General features: G+C 42.9%; 1 protein-coding gene across 5 annotated transcripts in view; it reads left to right on the top strand.

The window, feature by feature from the left end:
- The window catches only part of slc6a9 (solute carrier family 6 member 9), a 215,385-nt gene that overhangs the window by 140,477 nt on the left and 51,411 nt on the right, over positions 1–23,497 (top strand). Inside the window, exon 1 of one of the 5 annotated variants that reach the window (XM_068037009.1) lies at positions 7,384–7,533. The exons of the other annotated variants lie outside the window; for them this stretch is intronic. Coding sequence (XP_067893110.1) covers positions 7,513–7,533 — 21 coding nt within the window. The 5' untranslated portion in view covers positions 7,384–7,512. Of the gene's footprint in view, positions 1–7,383; positions 7,534–23,497 lie in introns of those variants that run through there. 5 annotated transcript variants of the gene reach the window in all.

The raw sequence follows: 23,497 nt of genomic DNA, 5'->3' as shown, positions 1-23,497 counted from the left end.
AGTTTCTTGACAATCTGACAACTTGCAGCAAATTTTTCAACCGTCCTAATTTACATTGCTGAACTAGAGATTCATAGGAATAGGGGTAAGCCATTCAACCCTTTGAGCCTGTTCTGCCATTCACTTAGATCATGGCTGACCTGTACATGAACCCCATTTTCCCATTTTCTTCCATTTTACTTGCTATCCTTTCCGAACAAGAATGCATTGATCGCAATCTTGAAAATTTCAATCCGAGCCTTTTGTGGGAGAGAGTTCCATACTTCCACTATTCTTTGTATGAAAAAGTACATCCTGATTTCACTGCTAATCAGTCTAACTCTAATTTTAAAATTGTGCCTTCTTGTTCTGGATTCCCCTGCCAGAGGGAATATGTACCCTATCAAATACTTGCATTATTTTAAGCACCTTGATTAGATCAACCCCTCAACCTTCTAAAGATATCTATTGTATTATAAAAAAATTCCTTGCGAAAAACTTGAGTCCTTAAAGCAAAAGAAATGAATCTGAAACAAAAGGATAAAAAATGCTTCTTTTAGTACAGATGAGAAACGTAGCAGTGGCCAAGGGAAGAACTGTAGACTGTGCAAAAGACCAGATGGAGCAAGTAAGCAAACAAAGGGGCATTGAAAGAGTGCAGCATAGGGATAAACATGATGACGTAATAAGCAGGCTTGTGAATTACTTTGTTTTTCAGTTTGACCAAAATGGGAAAATAACTCATGCCTGGTGGTTAGTAAATAGATTGTTCCTTTGATGACCTCTAAAGGCAGTAGCTTCTCAATGGATCATTCCCTCACCTACTATGGACTCTCACTGAACTGTAAAACTCATGTGCTGCATTGTGGAATTACTTTTGTTTTTCTGCCCACTTCCCCGTGTCTCCCCTTGCACTGTCCTTGGGAGGATGCAGCTAACTGCTCCCACATGTCCGCTTAGGCCATTCTACAAAATGGCTGCTAGAGGTGCATGAAATTGGCTTTGGGATTGGGGTGGGGTGACTCGCTGTCCTAGTTTTACTATTTTCCTTGTGGAAAAATGCTGAGCTTCTGCCAACTGTCTCCCAACAGTGCCATGGCTAAAATTAGTACCCATGCATTATTTTAGATGCAGACTTGCATTCTGGTATTACATGCCAAGGAACTGCCACTTTTGGATAAGTACAAATGTATATTCTACCAATAAATGTTACCAGCTTCATTGGCTTGACTATACCCCAGCCACTCATCTGAGTTACAGGGAACTCTATATAGCAATGCAGATACACTCAAGGTTCTCTGCATATATTTCAACTGTTTACTACTGATCAAATTCATAAGTAAGGTATTTGCACGGTGACACACTGTATGGACTATAATACAAATAATGTAATTGTAACAGTAGGAGTCCATGTATTTTTTTCTAATCAAACTGTTAGTTTTAATGCCATTTTGATTTGAAGGGATTGCTACAGATTGACTGTGCTCTCTTTTGCACCCCATGAAGCTGGCAGCCTTCAATTGTTAGTCTGTTCCCAGGAGTGGAGTGTGAGCTTGGCTTTTCAGCTGTGTCAATAATATAAGTTGAGAGTTGGCCAATTATGATACTTTCAACAGTTCTCAGAAACGACAAGCCTGTAAGGAGACGGAAGGGAGAAACTTGGCCTTCCGGAAAAGGGACACTAGAAAACCCCAGTTTCCCCGTCTTTCTAGAGAACCAAAACAGGAAGAACTTCTTTTAAAATAAATTGTGTACATCAGGGCACCAAAGCCCCGTGTCATTCAATTGCTTCACTCTGCTAATGTTCCTTGGTCACACTGCTGTGGGCAAGAGCAGAGTGAAGGCTAGGTGGCTCGCCCACCCTATGGTGCAATCAGCAATTGCTATATAAACAGCTTAAAAGATGAGTGATCATGATTAGATTAAAAGGATCCTGTTGGTAACATTCCTTCTTCAGTGGAGCTGTGTATTCTGTCATTGTCAGCAGAAAAAGCCCTAAATATCAAAATCTCACTACTAACAGTCTGCCATATAAAATGCATATTTTATAGAACAGTTTTAAAAGGCGATGAGTCTGCTTGTACCCACACTATGCTCTATTTCAAGGCAGTGGGAGATACGATGATAGACACAATAAACAGTCGGGTCTGCCGCTCCAGCTGCTATATTATCCTGACGAGGACTGCATGGTACATTAAAGTAACAGTTGCATAACAATTATGTACAAAGGAGCCTTCTGTAAGTGGCGCCATCTTCCTGAAAAATTATTTGGCAAATGTTTTGTTTGTTTATAAACTCATGCCGTGATTACATGGCTCGTGTCAAATAGATTACCGTGTAACATCGTCATGATGAAAACAGCGCATGGCTTTTCTCCATTCCAAAAACTGCCAAACACTTTTATGAAGACAAATGGCCTTCTGATAAACATGCAGTTCCTCTCCCAGAGATTAATGCACAATAGTCATAATATATCACTATTTATGCTTCATGTTTACTTTTTCCCTGTTTCCAGTCCCTGGTTGTTAATCGGTGCTGTGAAATACTGACCCAGAGCAACTTGCGCTGAAAACAGGGTTTAAAATAAAGAAATTGGAGCAGTTACTCTTAGAATAGTAAAGTAAAAAGAAAAACCATCAACTGCTGGAAATCTGAAATAAAAATGGAAACTGTTGGAAATCCACAGCAAGTCAGTCAGCATTTGGAAAGAGAAGAGATGCCATTTTGGGTGCCCCTGCTGCGCTCAATTTTCAAGCACAGAATAGAATGAAGCAGCATCAATTTCATGGTGCTTTTTCCTCAAAGGCATTTGAAATATGTCAGACACTGTATTAGAGTGGACGATATTCAGGCGTTCCGGTCAGCTGCTTAAAACAGGCATTTGGCCCTTTGCATAAGTTAATGAGAGGCCAAACTCCTGTTTCAGGACCAGTCTCAGAAACTGGTTAACACTGAGTGGAAAGCTGTCAGGCCGTGCATAGCTTAGTTTTTCAGGTGCTCAGCAGCCTAACCAATAGTCCTTAATGGACAAAAAAAAGAACCTTCATGTGGAGATGAGAACAGCAGTAGTGAATGTCCCAGTTCCACTGCATTGCCTCCTGCACCCTCCTTCGCACCCTCCCTCACACCCTTCCCCAGGACATAATTGAGGATTGCTGCCAGTAAGGCAGCCAGCTCATATGAGAGATTTGCAAACTGGTGAGCTGCCTTTGGAGGAGTGGCAGGCTCCCACATCGTGCCTCAATTATTAAGGTGAGGGCCGAGGCAGAACCTTGGATGAGCCGAGCGCCTCTGGTTTCAGGCATGTGCTGGGAGCATGACAATTCTGTGCCTAAAAGCGGACCAAGATTAATTTCTAGAACTTCATGTGGTCAGTATATGGCCTGGTTTGCCTGGCAATTTTGGGTATAATCTTGGGCACAGCAAGCAAAATATCTGTGCTGCAATTCCGTTATTCCTAGAGTTTTTGTCTTTAGCATTCCCAGCACAGACCTTCGAGGACCAAAAGCATATGCCGGGAATTTATTCACTGGTGCTACAACTTTCCATCCATTAAAACATATCCAATTTCCTGATATCCACTGTACAGTGTGTGAAGTTCTATGCCAAGAGTCCTAAAGGCAGAAATTACCCCCTAAGTTCTAAATGCGGTTGCTTTGTTGATCAATATGAACTTTCAGTTTTGATCAATTTTATCAATTGCTTCCATAATTTTGGAAATTTCAATTCCCCTTGTTCCATTGCATTTATGTTATTAATTGGTTTTATATTTTAAGACCTGATAGTATTCTGGGTTTGTAACTCAGGATCTACATTGTCAACAGGTTATACTTGACACTGATTTCAAAGACAATTTGCTTCCCTGTGTCTGTTGTTCAAGCATTAAGGATAGTCAGGAATATCTCATAAGTACAGCACACTTGAAGACAGTGGGCTAAATCTAATGCTGGTGGCAGGGGACCCGACTCTGGGCCCGAAAGCGGGGCCAGGGGACAATCCTGTTTCGGGGGGGTGGTCAGTGGGACCTGTGCCAAATTTTGTCAGTGACCACCTGCCTGCACCCACCACTGGGAGCGGTGGCCACTGTTGGGGCTGCCCCTGAAGGAAAAGTACACGTTGGTGGACGTACACCACCCCCTGATGAAGTGGGGGGTGATGTTGGTGAGGGCAGGTAGCACTGTTGCTGCGGGGGTAGTCGTTACCATCGGGAAGGCCTCTTCATGGTGCAATGAGTGCCCGATGACGCCCTCTCCCCTACCCCAGAGCCCGCCGGGAGGCTGCCAGGGCTTACCTGATGGTGTCTACATGCAGCAGAGGAACTCCACCACCGCCCAACCCCCCCCTACCCCCCATCCCCCACCACTGGTAAAATGGCATGGCAGCAGGAAGATGATGGATACACCACCCCAGCCTTCCCACGCTATTTTACAGGCCTTCCCACCTCCCAGCTAGTCCCCAAAAGGCTGGTAAAATCCAGCTCAATGATTGCTGTCATACACTATAGGGATAAAGTTCAAGCAGTTTACAAAATCATCTGGCCCAAGCTGAGAATGTTTCACACTTTGGGAATTTTTTTTTACGTAAGATAGGCAGGTTTCTTACTTCCCTCTTAACAGCTAGTGTGGAATATTATTGGTGGAAGTGTGAGAGCAAAACTGCCATTTGTCATTTCAGAACAGGGATTAAGAAGATGGTAGTGGGACTGCATTCCAAAAATAAAGGCGAAATGTCAATTTCTCTTCAGAGAGTGCACTGCCATGATCAGCCATGATCATATTGAATGGCGGAGCAGGCTTAAAGGGCCGAATGGCCTACTCCCACTCCTGTTATGCACTTACGCATTAAAATAGCTACCAGCAAAAAAGATATGCACTGAAAAATAACTTGTACAGTGACACCGCACTACTATATATACACTGCTTCGCACAACTATTATAGTCTTGCACTTACTAATTTGGACTAATTGGATAGCTCTTTCAAAGAGTTGGCACAGACACAATGGACTGAATGGCCTCCTTCTGTGCTGTTAGATCCTATGATTCTACTACAAACCAGCTAGGTCTGCACATAGTTCCAAATTCCATAGATTTTGAAAGACAAGCATTGATGGCACTGTTTTTTCATTTCTAGAAGCTGGATTTGAATTCAGCCAGATTGATAGGATACAAGACTTTACTGCATGTTGGACATGAGGATCCTACAGTGAAACATGTTCGGTAGTGTCATCCCAGATCCTAGTGGGCTCTTAACTTAGCCGAGATGGCTAACGGCTGGCAGTATCACTCCAAGAAACCATAAGGATGTATTGTGTTGGAAATGGAAAAACACATGCTGGTGCAGCAGAATGTGTTCTTCTGAGGTTGGTGCTATGACACATGGATGGCCATGCTACACCCAACCTTGAATACTCCATGCTGACACTGGGTGGCAAAGGTATTCTGTTCCCCAACATTGACATCTTCACCTTGATGAGCATAAACCTTAGCATGAGAAACACTCTCAGATTGAAATGTTGATTCAGTGATTCAGTGCGAATTCCTGTTAAGTATGCGCCTCTGACAGACAAATGGCTTGTGTGAGGTAGGCTATTCATTTTTAACAGGAATCAGCTGTACCTTCCCAGGCTTTAATAATACACACTGCAGTTTGACCCATGACATTGCACATCCACATAAAGCATTTGTCAAAATATTTATTGTAGTGCCAGCGTCATTTGCTGGAAGGGCCGGGGTGAGAAAGTGAGAGCACTACGGGCATTAGTTTCATCATGAACCTCATGTTCTTGCTGCCAATTCACTGTCCATTATGATTCAGGACATTGGAAGAGAGGTTGTGCGAAACTTGTGAAGGTCACCTGAGGATGTGATGCTTCGGTACTTCAGAAGAAGTAATACACTGTGTTTTCTTCTTTCCCGCACTGGCCAGTGGTTGCTCCAGGTGGCATTGTTGGACAAATTTCTGACTGCATAATTCTTGTGTTAAATATCCCTCTCTATGCAGCATTGTCCTCCCTTAGCATTCACTTCAGTAGGAATTCCTGATCTATCTGCTATCTGCTGCTTTCTCTTCAACACCCACTAATATATTGGGGGAACAAATAGGTCTTGCTCCATGTTAGCTATCCACTCTTATAAAATCACCTGATTATGTGCACTGTTGCCATGTAGCTGAACAATATGCTGTAGTTGCTGCTCAGTGGAGTCTTGGAACTAATTGAATTAGAAGTGAAGGCATATGTCTATCCAGAGTGGTGGGGTAGGGGAGGAGGAGGAAGACCTCATTATGTTATCAACATTCTTTATTACATCAAGAAAAATACTACATTGTGTCTGGCAGTATCATGAAGGATTGCTTTAGTTCATTCCAATAAAGAGTTCTTTTGTGTCTCTGGGCTTGATTTTATGCAGGTGATGGGGATCCCGATGCTGGTCCAAAAAGGCGAGGGGATTTTGGCTTCAGCCATTCTGGAGGATCCCCAGCCACATTTTACAACTCTCAGGCAGTTAACTGCCAATCAGAGGGCTGGCAGCTCAGCAGTCTCGGCAGTGCCATTGGGAGCGGTGGCCACTGCTGGAAATGCAGTAAGCCCATGACCAGGAGCAGTCATGGAGCCTTAGACTGCAGCTAAGTGGGGCGGGCTCAATGGGGCCATTCAGACAGGACCTGGTGAGGAGTGGGACAGGTGGTGGGCGCAGGGGTGGCTGGGGATCCTCCGTGGGCCACAGATTGCCCAAACAGGAGGCCTCCCAGCCAGCAGGGAGGCTGCCTGGTTCTACTACTCCATATGTGGCAGGGCTCCCACCAGCCACTGATAAAATACCCGCGGTGGCAGAAAGAGGCTCTTTAGTGGCCATTAGTTGGCTACTTAAGGGCTTCAATTGGCCTCTGGGCTGGAAGGCCATCCTCGGTCTACCCCACCCCTGACAAAATTGAATGGCGTCGGGAAGATGATGGGCACCCCACCTCCCCCCCCGCCCCCCCCATCCGCCTTCCCTTGCTATTGTATGGCCCTCCACACCACCCTGCCCTAGAGGGCTGATAAAATTCAACCCTCTTACAGGAATCCTTCACCGTACTGTGCAATATGTCCCAACACTGCCACTTGTCTAATAATCCTGCATTGTGTGAAATTTAGTAGTATGCATTGGAGATCTGATGGTACAAAGCTTTGTGTGAAGAAAGAATATATTAGGAATTCAAGTTTGGAATTATAAACAATGAACATTGTTTGGGAATTTCCAAGAAAAATCGGAACTCTTATATATACATTCTTATGAAATGTAACAGAAGGGGTGTGAGCAAGAGGAAGCTTTAAAAATTGGAGTTGTTCAATAAATGTTTTCACCATAACTGCTAACTAGACGTTTGTTCCTCATTTTCATCGATGGCAAATGGAAAATGACATTTTTTGTGCTGAGTGTATTCAGAGGAAACAAGACATATGGAAAGAAAGAATAAGAGACAGATGCAAAGAGAACAAATAAGGCACAGAAGGAATGAGAGCAATGACAGGAACTGAGCAAGACAGCAAGAATGAGTGAATGTAGGTCTCAGGCAAGTATTTGGGCACAAAATATATTAAAACCCACATTACTGGTTTCAGATTTCTTGCTTGGTATATTTGTATTTACCGTTAGAATATCAGTAGAAAGAAAGAACTTGAATTTAAATGGCACTTTATTACGTCACTTAGAAGCATCCCAAAACATATAGAATTGATTACTTTTTAAGTACAGTTACTATTGTGTAGGTGAATGCAGCATCTATCTCTGGGTGGAGTGACGACCTAGTTCTGTACATTCTGGTTTGGTTTGAAGATGGATGGGATGAGTGCCTGGATTCTACATGGAAGGATTTTGGAGGTCTGTGTGCAATGGTAATAACCATGTTTGAATAAGAAAGAATGATGTGCTTGAGGTTAGCGGATGTTGATTTCTAGAGAAATAGACATTGAGTTCATGGTTTGAAATGATGGCTATTTGGGTTATACGAACATACAAATATGGAAAGCCAGAGTATAGCTGACACAAGTATAAATGATTCTACCTCTACACTGATAATAGTGGAGATCTGTTTTTTCATGGCTCTCTAGATCTTCCATCAGAACATTCAGCCATAATACTGTAATGATGTGAATACATTAACACCTAGCACTAACTTGGTGAAACTAAGGTGGAGAAGAGTGTGAAAGTGTGCACATGAAGATGGAGCTGCAGATTATCTAGTGACTCATTCACTTGCTGTTTGTAGGACTTGCTGCATGCAGATTGGGTGCTCTGTTTGCCTACATAACAGCAATGATTTCACTTCAATGAACATTCCATTGATTGCAAAACACTTTGGGATGTTCTGAGGATGTGAAAATGCTATATCAATACGCAATCTTTCTTTACAGCAGGTGAGAATGAGAGAGAAACAAATACATTACAATACAAAGTACATTATTTTGATTGTACCCTGAAATAGTTCACCTGACAGTGACTTTTTTGGGATGATTCTATGATTGGGCACTCCTGTTGAGAAGCAGCACCCTGGGAGTGCTGGTTGGGAAATCACAGCCTTTGATTTTCCATCCATTCACTTAAATGGATGGGAAGTCAAGATCTGAACCTGTAATTTCCAGACTGAAGTTCTTTACAAGTGCCACTCCTCAGCTGATTATCCAATTGTGTTTGTTTTGTACCAACTGCCACACTTTAATTCAGTATTTGTGAAACTCATCACAAAAATATTGTAATCTTGGCAAGTTAGTACATTACCTGGCAGGTGAGGCGTGTAAAAGTATGATGTGCCTTAGATGAATTTTGTATATTTACATTATTTCCGCCTGAAACACTGGAACTGTCTGGAGCCATTAATGCTGGAGGTTTTTTTTGGGGGGGGTTATAAACCTCATTTTTTCCCTCCCCTTTTCCCCTATCCTTCCTGTGCCATGCATTAACAGCATTCAGAAATTTTGCCTGGCCACCACCGCCCCCCCCCCCCCTCCCCACAGCCCTCCACTCAGAATTCAGCCAGGGCCATATGGAGCCAGCAGCTTGGAGATGCACAGAATGAGGACAGCTGTGTTTTTGATGTTTCTCCCCCTTTGGGAATGCACCCAGGCTTTATGTTCTCTCCCTTGATTAAGGATGGGGAGAAAATTAAGTGCATGGTTAGCTTCCAGTTGTGATTTCTCGGGAAGTTGAGAATAGGAACTTAGTAGTGTCATGGACAAGGAAGTAAATTGGGTCCAGACTGGAGAATAGCCTCTGTTCTTAAAGGGATAGAAGGATAAACTAGGTAATTATAGACCAGCTAATCAATCATCAATCGTGGACAGAATTGTAGAATCCATAATTCACAATCAAATTATTGAGTGTTTAGAGATTGATAGGATAATAAAGGATAACCAGTATGGCTTTGTTAAAGGCAAGTCATGCATGACAAATTTAATAGTTTTTTTTGGAAGAAAGGACTGATTGTATACATAAAGGGAATGCAATAGATCTTGTGTATATGGATAGTCAGAAGCTGCTCAATAAGATGTCTCACAGGAGGCTTATGACAAATTCAGGTCTAGGCAATGAGAAAATGTACCAACATGAATAAAAGGTTGATTGGTTGGCAAGCAAGAAACAAAGGGTTAGGGTAAATGTGTATTGCTTATAAATGAAGACGGGTTGGAAGGGGTGTATCTCGTTGGTAAGTGGGTTTTGTTCTCGATTTATATATTAATGATTTGGAGTTGGACACAGGGAGCCCCATATAAATATTTTACACAACACAAATGTACAGAGTGTGACAAACACTGACAGTACATTCCTACATTACAACAGTGACTATACTTCAAAAAAAGTACTTCATTGGTTGGAAAGCTTTGAGACTTCCGATGGTAGTGAAAAGTGCTATATAATTGCAAGTTTTTTCCCAGTGAAGCTCGTAAAAGCCTTGAGGCAGATGCGAGATGCAATTTTAAGCAGAGAAGTGTAAGGTGATGCATTTTGGAAAGAAAAATAAGGAATAGAGTGCATGCTCAGTGGAAAGATGCCAAAAGCATGGAGAATAGAAGGACCCATGAGTACAATACATAATTCCTTGAGTTCAGGTATATAAAACCACAAAGAAATTTTAATAAGTAGGACATAGAGTACAAGGGCTAAGAAAGTATGAATAATCAGTCATGGTTAAGGCATAAATACAGTAGTGTATAGTTTTGGGTGTCCCATTAGAGAATGAGCATTTAAAGATTACAGAGAGAGTTAATTATTGACTTACCAGGGTGATACCAGGAATGAGAAACTAGAGCTTTGAGGAGATATGGGGCTATTTTTGCTCAAGCAGAGGAAGCGAAGAGTGGGATTTAATAGAATTTTTAAAACATTAGGGTTTATGTAGGACAAATGCTTCCTCTGGTTGGGGTGTCCATGACAAGATTTCATTAATTTAATATTTTCACTAACCAAGTGAAGGAGAGAAGTTAGGAGAAATTTCTTTATGGAGAGGGATTTGGAGTATGGACATCTTTGGCTCAGGAAGTAATTGAGGTAGAGACCTTTGCACCTTCTAAGGGAAGAGATGAACATTTGAAGCAGAAAAAGATACAGGAATATGGGGAGACAGCAGGGCAGCATGATTTGTTTTGGATTGTTCGAGCAAATAGTTAACACAGAACCTTCTGTGCTGTAAACTTCAATGATTATATGTTTACAGTGCCAAACATTCTATAATTCAGCATAACTGGTTCTAAGATATCTGAGAAAGAACAGGGACATTTGTGGAAAATTGAAAAATATCCAACAGCACAGCATGGAGGCACATTAGGAAATATTGTTGGGGAAGAGTATGGAGAGTTTTGTTAGATTTAGGTATTTTGAGAATATATGATGCTGTAACTGGATACAGAAAAAGTGTTCCAGTCTCCAGGACTTGACTTTCCTTACCTCAATGAAAGTGAACTTGCACTCATTAAATAATACCTTTATTTTTCTTTAGTTATCCCAGTATTAACTGCGTATTAATGACCCAGCCAAAGCTAAGGAAGCACACTGGCTTCACAGTGACTGTCCCATTTATGGCATTGACCTTCAGTTCAACTGAGCAGGAGTGCAGCAAAGAGGCCTGAGGCTGATTCCTAGTGTCAGAGATCTGAGTTGTGAGGAAAGATTGAAGAAGTTTGCTCTTCAAACAAGATAGAAATATAAGAACATAAGAAATGGGAATAGGAGGAGGCCTTATGGCATTTCAAGCCTCCTCTGTCATTTAGTAAGATCATGCTGATCTTCTACCTCAACACCACTTTCCTGACTTATCCCCATATACCTTGATTTCCTTAGTGCCCAAAAATCTATTGATCTCATTCTTGAATATGCTGATCAATTGAACATCCACAGGCTGCTGGGGTGGAGAATTCCAAAGATTTATAACACAAGACATTTCTCCTCATCTCAGTCCTAAATGACTGACCCCTTATCCTGAAACTCTGACCCTTAGTCCTCGACTCTCCAGCCAGGAGAAACAGCCTTTCAGTATCAGCCCTATCAAGCCCTCTAAGGATTTTGCATGTTTCATAGAGATCACCTCTTATTTTAAATTAGGTCCATTGTACTCAGTCTCTCGGTATACGATAACACTCTTGTCCCAGGAATCAATCTAGTGAACCTTTGTTGCATCTCCTCTAAGGCAAATATATCCTTCCTTACGTAAAGAGACCAAAACGGTACACAGTACTCCAGGTGTGATCTCAACAAAGCCCATAGTAATTTATATTCCTAATTGCTTGCTGTACCTGCATGCTAACTTTCTGTAATTTGTGTACCAGTACATCCAAACCCCTCTGCATAGCAACATTTGCAAGTGTTATGACCCAGTGAGAAAGAGGTCTAGGGGTCCCTTTCAGCCTTCACCTGGTCTTACCATAACAGGGTTTAATTTTAAACACACTGTTTTTAGCTCCCCCTTGGTGAATCCTTGTTCACCGCTTTCCAATTATAAGACAAAGAAACTAGCACAAACAGGCTTTCTTGGGTTTAAAGAAGAAAGGCTGAAATTTATTAAACTTAAACTCTAATTCAGTTAACGCTTATGGATACATGACACGCCCATGCTTGCTGCTCTTACACACAATACCTGGTGATCAAGATCCATTGTGAGTTGATTGTGTCGGGGAATGGTCCTTTGTCTTTCCAATTATTGTGTTAGTATGCAAATATCTTTTTCAGCCACGGCTGATCTGTTTAACAAGTCATTTCCTCACTCCAGCAACAGTTTAAAATTAATGTTTATGACAAAATTAATGTGCCTCATTATTCTTCCTACCAAAGTGGACAGTTTCACATTTCCCCACAATATACTCCATCTGCCACCTTCTTTCCACTCATTTAACCTGTCTAAATCACTTTCTAACCTCTTTGTGCCCTCCTCTTGGCTTACTTTTCCACCTAGTTTTGTATCCTTAGTAAACGTGGATATATTACACTCGGTTCCCTCATCTAAGCCATTGATATAGATTGTAAATAGCTGAAGCTCAAGCCCGGATCCTTGCAACACCCCACTAGTATCAGCCTACCAACCTGAAAAGGATCTGTTTACTCCCACAATCTGTTTTCTGTTCATTAACCAATCCTCAATCCATGCTAACATGTTACACCCCAATCCCATGAGCCCTAATCTTGAGCAACAACCTTGAAAAGATTATTTTATAGAAATATATAAGATATTTTATCATATGGAAAGTGGAAAAGTGGAAAATAACTTTAAATTATACTGTGTACAGGACAAGAAGACATAGGTTCAGGCTGGTAAAGGGCAGATTTAGGACCAAGATCAGGAAGTTCTTCACACAAAAAGTGATCAGTACATGAAATGAACTTGCAGATAGAGTGTGGAGTCAAAATCCCTGGAATTGTGTCAGAGCAATTAGATGCTGCAACTGTAGTGTATCTGTGGATGAATGAATTAAGATCGTTGAATGGCCATTCTGATCTGTAGTTATCTTGTGGGTGACTACGCAACCAGTTAGTTAATCTGTAACCTGCTCATGGTATCAAATATTTCTCAGCACCCTTAACATCCATTAAGAAACCAGTCCCAAAACCATCGCTCACAGACAGTGAGCTTAAGACAGACAGTCCGCAGTTTGTCTACTTAATCCCTCTGGAAACTACTCATGAGCCTTGTTAAATGGGCCTACATAAGAAACATAAGAACATAAGAAATAGAAGCAGGAGTAGGCCATTGAGCCCCTCAAGCCTGCCCCGCCATTCAATGAGATCATGGCTGATCTGTCCCAGTCCTCAACTTCTCTTTCGGGCCTGCTCTGCCTAACTCTCGACTCCCCGAGATTTCAAAAATCTTTCTACCTCCTCCTTAAATAAAGTGACCTAGCCACCACAACTGTCTGAGGCAGAGAATCCCAGAGATTCACCACCCTCTGAGAGAAGAAATTCCTTCGCATCTCAGTTTTAAATGTGTGCCCCCTTATTCTGTAACTATGTGCCCTAGTTCGAGATTCCCCCACCAGTGGAAACATCTCCTCAACATCTACCTTGTCGAGCCCCCTTAAAATCTTATATGTTTCTATAAGATCACCTCTCATTCTTCTAAACTCCAATGAATAAAGGCCTAACTTGTTTAGCCGCTCTTGACAGCCCCTTCATCCCAGGAATCAGCCTAGTGAACCTTTTCTGAACTGCCTCCAATGCTAGTATATCCTTCTTCAAATACGGGGACCAAAACTGTACGCAGTGCTCATGGAATAGCCTCACCAACACCCTGTACAGTTGTAACAGGACTTCCCTATTTTTAAACTCTAACCCCCTCGGAATAAAGGCCAAAATTCCATTCGCCTTCCTAATTACTTGCTGCACCTGCATGCTAACCTTTTGTGTTTCATGCACAAGAACACCCAGATCCCTTTGTACTGCAGTATTTTGTAGTCTTTCTCCATCTAAATAATAATCTGCCTTTTTATTCTTCCTACCAAAGTGGATTACCTCACACTTTCCCACATTGAACACCATCTGCCAAATTTTTGCCCACTTACTTAACCTATCTATATCCCTTTGCAGATTCTTTGTGTCCTCATCACAACATGCCTTCCCACCTATTTTTGTATCGTCAGCAAATTTGGATACACTACACTCTGTCCCTTCCTCTAAGGCATTAATATAGATAGTAAATAGCTGAGGCCCTAGGACTGATCCTTGTGGCACCCCACTAGTTACGGCTTGCCAACCTGAAAAAGACCCATTGATCCCGACTCTCTGCCTTCTGTGTTAGCCAATTCTCAATCCATGCCAACACATTACCCCCAATACCCTGGAGCTCCTATTAAATTAAACCCTGATCTTGATCTTGATCAAATGAATAACCCTTGACTTGATCAAGTGAACATGCCATGGGAACAGAGCATCACAGACTCATGGGCTGAATTTTGTCAGCCTTGCAGAAGTTCTGCTGCCAGGACTAAAAGCAGGAGCCCACCTCGCGTCGGCGAGCGGTGAGACCCAGGGGTGGCATCTTACCAGCGGCAGCCAATTAAAAGGCCGCCACCGGGACCACTGTCCAATAGAGGACACTGTCCAATATCGAGGCGCCCTCGAAGACGAGACAAGTTTTGCTGAGCAAGCTGGTTCCTGGCAGGCAGGCCCTTGTGATCAGGGGGTGGGGCAAATTGCAACAGTGGGTCATGGAACAACCAGAAAGGAGGGCCCACCTGACGCGGGCAAAATGCCAACGGGGCAGGAAGTGGCCTTTAATTTGGCTCAATTGGCCGCCCACTTTGCGGCCACGTTGCTGAGGTTCCTCCCACTGGTACTATGCCACGGTGGAGGGAAGGAGTCGGGCTCCCTTCCCAACACCTTGCCCCGCCATTTTATCAGCCCTTTTATCTCCCAGCCTGTTGCCATAGGACTGGTAAAATTCAGCCCGTGGAAAAGGAAATTGAGTTGCTTATGATTTTATGAGTAATTTTTGCCAATATTAATTAATTTAACAGAATTTCATGGACATGTGACAGAAAGCAACAACACACCAAAATAATACTGCAAGACGCATGTTAATGTCAATAGTAATCAAAATCAAGAATTGTGGACCAGTGCCAAGTGAAATCAAAGGGTACACTGTTGCTTTTACTGAACTAGGCTTTTATTCCAATAGATTAATAGAGAATTCCAAAAAAGAGCTTTCCCAACAGTGAAATATTTTTCTGTTTAACTGTTTGAGATGGTCATTACAAAGCACATATCATTTGAAGATGAGCTTCTGATTGCTGTACCCGCTTTCCCCCCACAAAGGAAACTTAGTTTGATTCAAAATTAGACTTCTACCTAGATACACCTTTTTTCAGCTAAGCTTTTTTCTTGATATTTTCACAAATGTACTGTATACTCATACACAGAAACTAATGTCTGGATGTAACACACTCAAGACAATCAGCACCATTAACTGAAGAATGTGTTGCATCCCTAAATATTCCAAGCTACTTTATAATTTTTGTTTTTCCACAATATACTCAATATTTTACAAGTTATTTTCTAAATATTCTTGGCAAGGTAGTGAATTAGAGGCGGGCAAGAGCTGAGTTGCCTAGCTGGCGGGTGTGGGGGGGGAGGCAGAGATAATGAGCTGTAGGAGGCCCAGGGGACATGCAGCAGGTTACAGCTGAGACAATACTATTGGCAAAATGGTTGTGGAAGTGGGAAGGGCTAAGTGAAAGAGGTGGGCAGTCAGCCGTGGGAATACTTTCGGACTTGCCTGTTTATGTTCTATGGGCCTGCTGTGAACATTGAAGCGGGAATCTGTCATGGCAGGCGACAGGGAAGCTGATTGTTTGTCTTTAGTACGTGATTGGGTCCACCATAGGAAAAACAAACAAACAGCCAGCCAGAAGCTGAACACAATAGAAGCACAAAGAGGAGATAAAATGTTTCTCATAGCATGCCTTTTCTAAATAAACCAGTAAGGAGACAGCCCCAATGTCATAAAACAAAAAAAAAAATTTTAAACGGGCACAACAAATAAAGAAGTAAAGCAGAAAAAATAAAGGAACTTAAATAATGATTTTATTGCCGATTTCCAGTAAACACACCAATCCCTGCACTGTCCACTGGGCTCAAGTGTATGGCATTTTTCCCAGTGTGATTGATTTCAGTGTTTCTACAGTGAAAAACCTACCAGTTAAAAAACTGCAAAACGTGGTTCCGAAAATGTTATTAAAGTGAGCAGATCACTGATCAATCAAACCAAGCAACATATGCAACCTATTTAGGTGATTGAAGGTTAAATAGTGCATTACCACCTCTTTGTTCTTGGGCAACCTCATGTCAAAAATCAGCCAAAATTAACTTGCTGTGAAAAAGTTGTTGCGACACCATCCTGTCAACTGCTTGGCTCCCTTTGCGCTGAGAGCTATGACTGGTCTGTGCAAACCACAGTGCCTAGCACCTCATGAGATACAATCTTCCAATTTTTCTTACGAACTCGCCAGCTTCTCACTGTTTCAATATCTGAGTTTAATTGTGGGGAGTTTTGTCCTCCACTGCTGCTAGGATAGCCAGCAGATTTTATAGTTTGAAATTTGTAGGTCTGCGGAACTGGGCCGGTGATGGAACATTTCTGAGCCTTTGACTGTCTGGTAGATATGGGATGTGAAAGAAAGTAAGTTTCTGAGACCCTTTCACCTAGCAGAAAAAGAAAAAAAATCAGCTGCAAAATTTGGTTGTGTAGTGCCTATTTTCTCGCTGCTACAGGTACCATTTTGGTTCCAAACTGGTGCTGTGATGTGTGTGCACACTTCTGGTGCAGACCATCTCGGGTAGGTCATCAGCGAGAGCTCAGGGAATGTACACTGCAAGTATGCAGAGAAGGCAGATTGGGAGGTCAGTCAGTGATTCGACAGCAGCACTGCCAATTTGGAGCTCAGTGCCCCAGCTAACACCCTGGCTTGACCTTGCACAGCTGAACTTGCATTCAGCAGCAGGAAGGAGCCTACACCAGCGCCATTTAAAGGGATCATCACTACTTTCAGGTTAGCTGCTCATTGCTCAATTATGGCTGTTGCTGAATTTGTGTAAGTGTTTGGTGGTTTGTACTGTTATTTATCTGAAGGCTACAGGAAGTGGCGTGAAGGACTTGGTCCTGACTTTAAGGATTCTGCACAGAACACTTGCTCCCAGACGTGCGTGCATTAGTTCGTATCCTCCTTTGGCTACTACATGACGGGGAAAATGAGCAGAGGCAACACAGAGCAGGACAAGCCGCTGGAAGAGGGAGGAGGAGGAGGGGAGAAGGGCTCTCAGCAGGAGGCCATATCCACCCAGAGTGTTCACAGCGCAATTCTGTTACCCAAAACATTATAGGAAGGATGTGGAAGCTATGGAAAGGGTGCAGAGGAGATTTACTAGGATGTTGCCTGGTATGGAGGGAAGGTCTTACGAGGACAGGCTGAGGGACTTGAGGTTGTTTTCGTTGGAGAGGAGAGGTGACTTAATAGAGACATATAAGATCATCAGAGGGTTAGATAGGGTGGATAGTGAGAGTCTTTTTCCTCGGATGGTGATGGCAAACACGAGGGGACATAGCTTTAATTTGAGGGGTGATAGATATAGGACAGATATCAGAGGTAGTTTCTTTACTCAGAGAGTAGTAGGGGCGTGGAACGCCCTGCCTGCAACAGTAGTAGACTCGCCAACTTTAAGGGCATTTAAGTGGTCATTGGATAGACATATGGATGAAAATGGAATAGTGTAGGTCAGATGGTTTCACAGGTCGGCGCAACATCGAGGGCCGAAGGGCCTGTACTGCGCTGTAATGTTCTAATTCTAATTCTAAAACCCAGTGAGCAACAATATGCGAGACATCTATGCTTCAGCGAGCATGTCCTCACTGTAATCTGCCACCTGCTGCAACCACAACTGTACCCTTAGAGCACGGCGAGGATGGCATTGTCAGTGGCTGTGAAGGTGACCATGGCCATGAACCTTTATGTGTCTCGCTCCTTCCAAGCTGTCCAGTGTTGCATAAAAGCGGTCACTGAGGCTCTGTATGCCAAGAGAGCTAAAAACATTTCATTCTCTCTTGCCAGAGAGAAGTAGGTGGAACAAGTATCCGGCTTTACAAGGATTACAGGCTTCCCTACAATGCAGGGTGCCAGTGACTGAACACATATCACTTTGTGGGTGTCGCATGTTAGCTCTTGAGATATACTACAGCTGGAAGGGATTCCACTTCCTCAATGTCCAGCTGGTGTTATGACCACCCGCAGCATATCATGCAGGTCAGTGTCCAGTATCAGGGAAGCAGTCATGATGCCTTCATTCTGCAGTAATCCGCTGTACCATCTGAATTTGAGCCATGATGGCAAACCAGAGGGTGGCTAGTGGGTGGCGCAGGTTATCCACTGGCCACATGGCTCATGATTCTGGTGCACAACCCATGCACCAGGTGGTCAGCAGGCAGATCATGAGAGCCATTCACCAACATTTTCACAGCTTACCTTCCTTCTGTTACTGATCATCACAGCATCCTCTTGGTCACAATACTAAAATAAAAAACCACCACAAAGCAAACATTCTAAACCAAATTTATTAATCAAACCATCCAATATTGCTTTAAAAATCCACTAATCCCTCTTGTGCATTCCCTTAGTGCCTGTCATCTGTGTGCTTTTGCCTGTCCTAGTTCTCCTACCCAGTTCTGCCCCATTGCCTGCAGCTTGGTTTGGTGGAAGGCTGCTGACTTTTTAGTGGGGGAGACTGCAGATGGTCCTGCAGGACAACCTCGGGGAACTCTGGTCCTAGAATTCCTGGCTTCAGACCAGCTCCTTCTCGGCAGGACAGCAGCAGTCTGGGCTGGCTGCCTGACAGGCAATAGCAAGGGCACTCGAGGAGTGGCAGTAGTGAGAGGGCAAATGCTGACCTCTGAGAGAGGGATAACAGATGTGTGCTCTATGGTGACACTGCCATTCCCTTGGGGCAGTATCTCGGCAATCTTAGCAATATATTGCTGGACAGATTCCACACTGCGCACTGATCAATGCACAATGATGGCAGCAAGCGGAGCTTTCCTGAGAGCAGTCTGATCTTACACTGCAGCCCCCAAATGTTGGCTTCTGCTTGTGCTGCAGTGAAAGCTGAGCCATCAGCCATCAAATGCTGCACCATGATGGGTCTTGGGTCTGCAACTGTTCTCATGGAGTTGGCTACCACTTCCACGCTGGAGAGGATAGGCTCTTAGCTCTGCACAAAGCCCTATGCAAGTTGGTGCTGGACTCTCCATGCTCCTTGGCACTGACCACAGGCTTTCTGGCAGACCTGTCAATGCACCAAGCATATCAGTGAGCATATCCATGAGCCTTCTTCCGTAGGCCACCCTCATCTGACCCCCACCCTCCACTGAGCTGGCACCTGTGCTACCCTTGTCCCTTGCCCTGGCTGCAGGCCACTGAAGTCTAGTGTGTCAGCATGTGCAGATCCTGGCTCTAAGCTATCCTCTAATGTTAGTGTTAGTAACTGAGTTGATGGCTGCGAGTATAAGAGTGAGTGACAGTGCTTCTTATTCATCGCTGTCTTTCTGCTCTTCCACTGCTGCCTGGCCAGGTTGCAATTCTTGGGTAACTGAAAGGAGAAAGGTGCAAGGGCTCTGCTGTGAGAAGAGGTCGAAACCAAGAGACGCATGCTTACACCATCTGAAACTTGTAAATCAGAAGAGATTGTGGAATGCAGGGGAGGTGGGATTTGAGAAGATAGATTAGGTATCAGCGTAATGTCATTTTGATGGTTTCCGCCCGGCCACTGACCACAGTCTTAGCCATGGCTGCCCTAATGATGGCAACCACCATCTTCTTCATTGGGGTGACAACATGCAGCCAAGCTTGTCCCCTGCCGGTTAGGTACTGCTGCTCCTGGTTGTGCACAACCTTGCCCTGCAAAAGACAAGGAAGTGTGTCAGTAAGTGTGATACAATGTGTTTGGATTATGTGGCTGTCATGGTTGAATCGTTGGCAGTGTGTGCAAGTGGTGAGATATGGCTATGAGCCTTGCAGCAGTTATGTGTGTGAGGGTGAGATGAAGCTGGATGTTAGGAATGAGTCCTGATTGATGAAGATTGTTTGTAGGTGAGTGATGGGGGTGTGGTGATTTGAGCAGTGTCTGAGGCTAGTGGTTCAGTTAATAGAATATAGCATTTGATGATGCATTCACTGACCTTGACCACATGTGTGAAGTCATTGAACTTCTTGTGGTACTGCATCCAGGTCCTCGGGGCTAGACTGCTGAAATTGACCATGGTGGCTATCCAATCCACTGCCTTTATAATGTCTGTCAGGAGGGCCTCCTGGCCACCTTTCAATAACTGACATGCCTCCTTTCCACCTCCTGCACCAAAGCCATCAGTGCAGTGTCTTAGAACCTTGACAAACCCTGTCTCCCCTGTTGCACCATTAGTCACTCTTATTGCAGGCCAGACACTCTTCCCCAGCCACTTCCAGCACCTCCTCCAGCCAGAATGCACTTCCCCTTTATTAAGAGGTGCAGGCTGGCTTTAACTGGTGCCAGTTTAAGAGGTGCTACCCTTACACAAATGTAGGCTCCCTGCTGAGGCGTGCAGACACTCAACAGTGCATTTAGCACTGGGCTGCACGCTATAATCATTTAAAATGTTGCCGGCTGCCTGCATCAGAAGCAGTGGGCATTGGCTAATTTAGCATCGCAATCCCCGCGCCTGTTTTCAGGGTCTCTCCATTTTTTCCCTCAGTATCTTTCCTCCATCAACAAGCTATTGGAAGGCGAAAAACTGACAAGCTACATACCGAATGAGAAATTCTCTCATCCTATTTTTAAAAGAACCTAGCAAAGAAAAGCTATCTAGTGGCAATAAAATGGAGCCATGTATTCATTTTGCACAAAGCTTGGCTGTCTCATAGCACATTTGCCATTTAATCAGCTGGTTTTAGCTGGTCAACTCCGGTACTGAGAAGATAGTTTTGCACGATTGCCGCCAGGTAGGTGTGCCAGGGCCTACAAAAAGGGTTGACATCATAGTGGGTGCATTGACTGTTAATCACCTTGGTGTGCGGTAATATTTTTCAATGGAGTGCAGAAAAATCTTAAAATATTAAAATTACGATTCGATCCACTTAAGACATATGGAACTTAATTCTCAAGCTCTGTTCCTGCGCTCCTGTACTTTCCTCTTTAAAAAAACTATTTGCTATGTGTTGTAGCCCTAGATAAATTGCGCTTTGCACACAAATAGACATGGAGTAATCAAAAAGTGCTAGTAAACCTCCTTTGAATGAGATATTAGATTGAGGCCACATCTGCTGTCTTTGGTAGACATCAAAGAACCCACAGCACTAATCGAAGAGCATTGTCATGTAGTCTGGCTGGTCTGACATCTCTGTATAGATCATCCTCTTCTTCCAAAAAAATCAGATAGGGATTCAGTTGGGAAACCTATACATACCAATAGCAATGCTGGGGACAAAATGCAAATAATTTGGTCAACTAGCATAAAGAATGTAAAGCGCCAGCGGAAGGAAAATGATTTACTGTCTAAAATTGACTTTTACATAATTATGTCCTTTCCATGAGCTACAAGTTACTTGTGGTCATCTAGCAACCCTGGATGTCCATGTCACATGGATGTTCTTTACATTAGCCATCCTGTGGAAAATTTACATTTCATTTATAAATAAAGGCCATCAACAGTCAAGGCTGAAATTGATCCTGTGCAATGTTGTCACATAAACGCCTTTGCTATTTTAACGGAGGTTTAGTGCAGTCACTTTAACCGGATTAATGAATTTGAATGTATTAAGCTTTTGTACAATAATATCACTCATAGCAATTTCTAGCATTGATGTTTAAATGCTTCTTTCTGAATTGTCTATTATGGCTTGTTTGAAATGTACTATCTTGAGTTTCCAGATCAGTTTTCCAGACCTGTCAGGGTGCAGTAAGTGAATGGCTACAGAAAGGTTACTTCCCCTTTAAATGTCTGCCCAACTAAAATGTCTGCAGTATTTATCTGCAGAGGTCAGTGAGTTGTGTTTAATTCCTGGTTCCTCGGTGCACCATGTGCCATGTTAACATGCCAGCTTCCAGTCAGTGCATCCATAGCAGTCAAGCGTGATTTTGATGAAGTGGTTGCAGTACATCTGTTTACCCTGCAGCATTTTTAATGGGAAACAGTAAAAAATGGAAAAACACTGAAGCACTGAGTTAAGGTTTGAGAACAGTTTGTCCTTAGATTAACCTTGTTGAGTGAAGTCTCTGCCATACAGTCTACAGTAATTCTGCTGCCTGGTTTTGAATAAATACTGAAGGTACTCTATAGCAGTTTTTCTAAAGCATAGGTACAAAGGCTGGGGTCATGGGTAATTGGTCTGCACAGATGTCCTAGCTCAGATATGTGATTAAAATATCATAAAAACAAGTGCCCCTTTTAAAATGCTTTTTCAAAATTATGCTTGTCCCTATCAGGACCCCTTTTAAAAAGTATTACCTCCAGTGCACTTTCACATTTATCAAGATAACAGGGATGTTAACACTTGAGAGACGGAACAATTTTCCTCTTATGAGCACCTGCTATCAGTATTAAGCATTCCCAGGTCAGGTTATAGCATGGTTTAAACACAGAGTAATGCTCCCTTTTTCTCCTAAATTCACTGTTATTTGCAACTATACTGAAGAATGAAATGCTTATCAAATTCTTATCATAGAATTCGTATCATGGGGGACGATTTCTTTTGTTTGCTGTTTCTTGTGAAATAATAAATGACTTCTTTACACACACTCACACACACACACACACATTCACTCTTAGAATTTCGGTATAAATAGAAAACAAAACCTTCACCAAAATCACATACTACAGGGTGAATCTGTGATCTATCAATGGGCTCCACATTCTTGATGGATCATTACATTAGAGGATTAATGATGTGACATCATTAAAGAAGGTTTGTGAAGAAAGAAAGGGCAGTAGATATTTGGAAGTACGCTGTACATCCATGCTTGTTGCACACATCTTTTAAAACTAGTTGACCACCCACAACATTGCACACAAGGAGTTGAAGTCAGGTGTAGTCATCAGGTGAAATGAGATTAATGGCCAGGGATAATTGGACCAAGGCATGCAGCCACAATTCAGTCTCCATTATAAACACATACATTCTGTCCTTATTTTTATATTTCCGTTATAGATTGTCAGGTCCCACAACTTATAATTGAGAGTCTTAATTTGCTGCTGAGAAGCAACTTTCTTCCTCTTAATTATAAATCTTTACAGCTTTAATTTAAAAGATGTCCAGCTGGCTTGTAATGTTGACTATATCCAGGTGCCTGGCACGCATTTGTGCAGAAGCTGCCTAACAGGATGCTTTTCCCAATGAAGTCAGTGGACCATGTGGTACAACTGTGCTTTTTTTTATCTTAAAGGAGAACTGTACCCTGTTGCAAAACATGACTAATTTCAATCGGTGATACACAAAATAAAGTCCTCCTGTATGCCAAGTGGTCCACATGAATTGTGGAGA

The sequence above is a fragment of the Heterodontus francisci genome, chromosome 8 (genome assembly GCF_036365525.1).
Source record: "Heterodontus francisci isolate sHetFra1 chromosome 8, sHetFra1.hap1, whole genome shotgun sequence".
Taxonomy (NCBI): domain Eukaryota; kingdom Metazoa; phylum Chordata; class Chondrichthyes; order Heterodontiformes; family Heterodontidae; genus Heterodontus; species Heterodontus francisci.
This window is presented reverse-complemented; position numbering and strand designations above follow the sequence as displayed.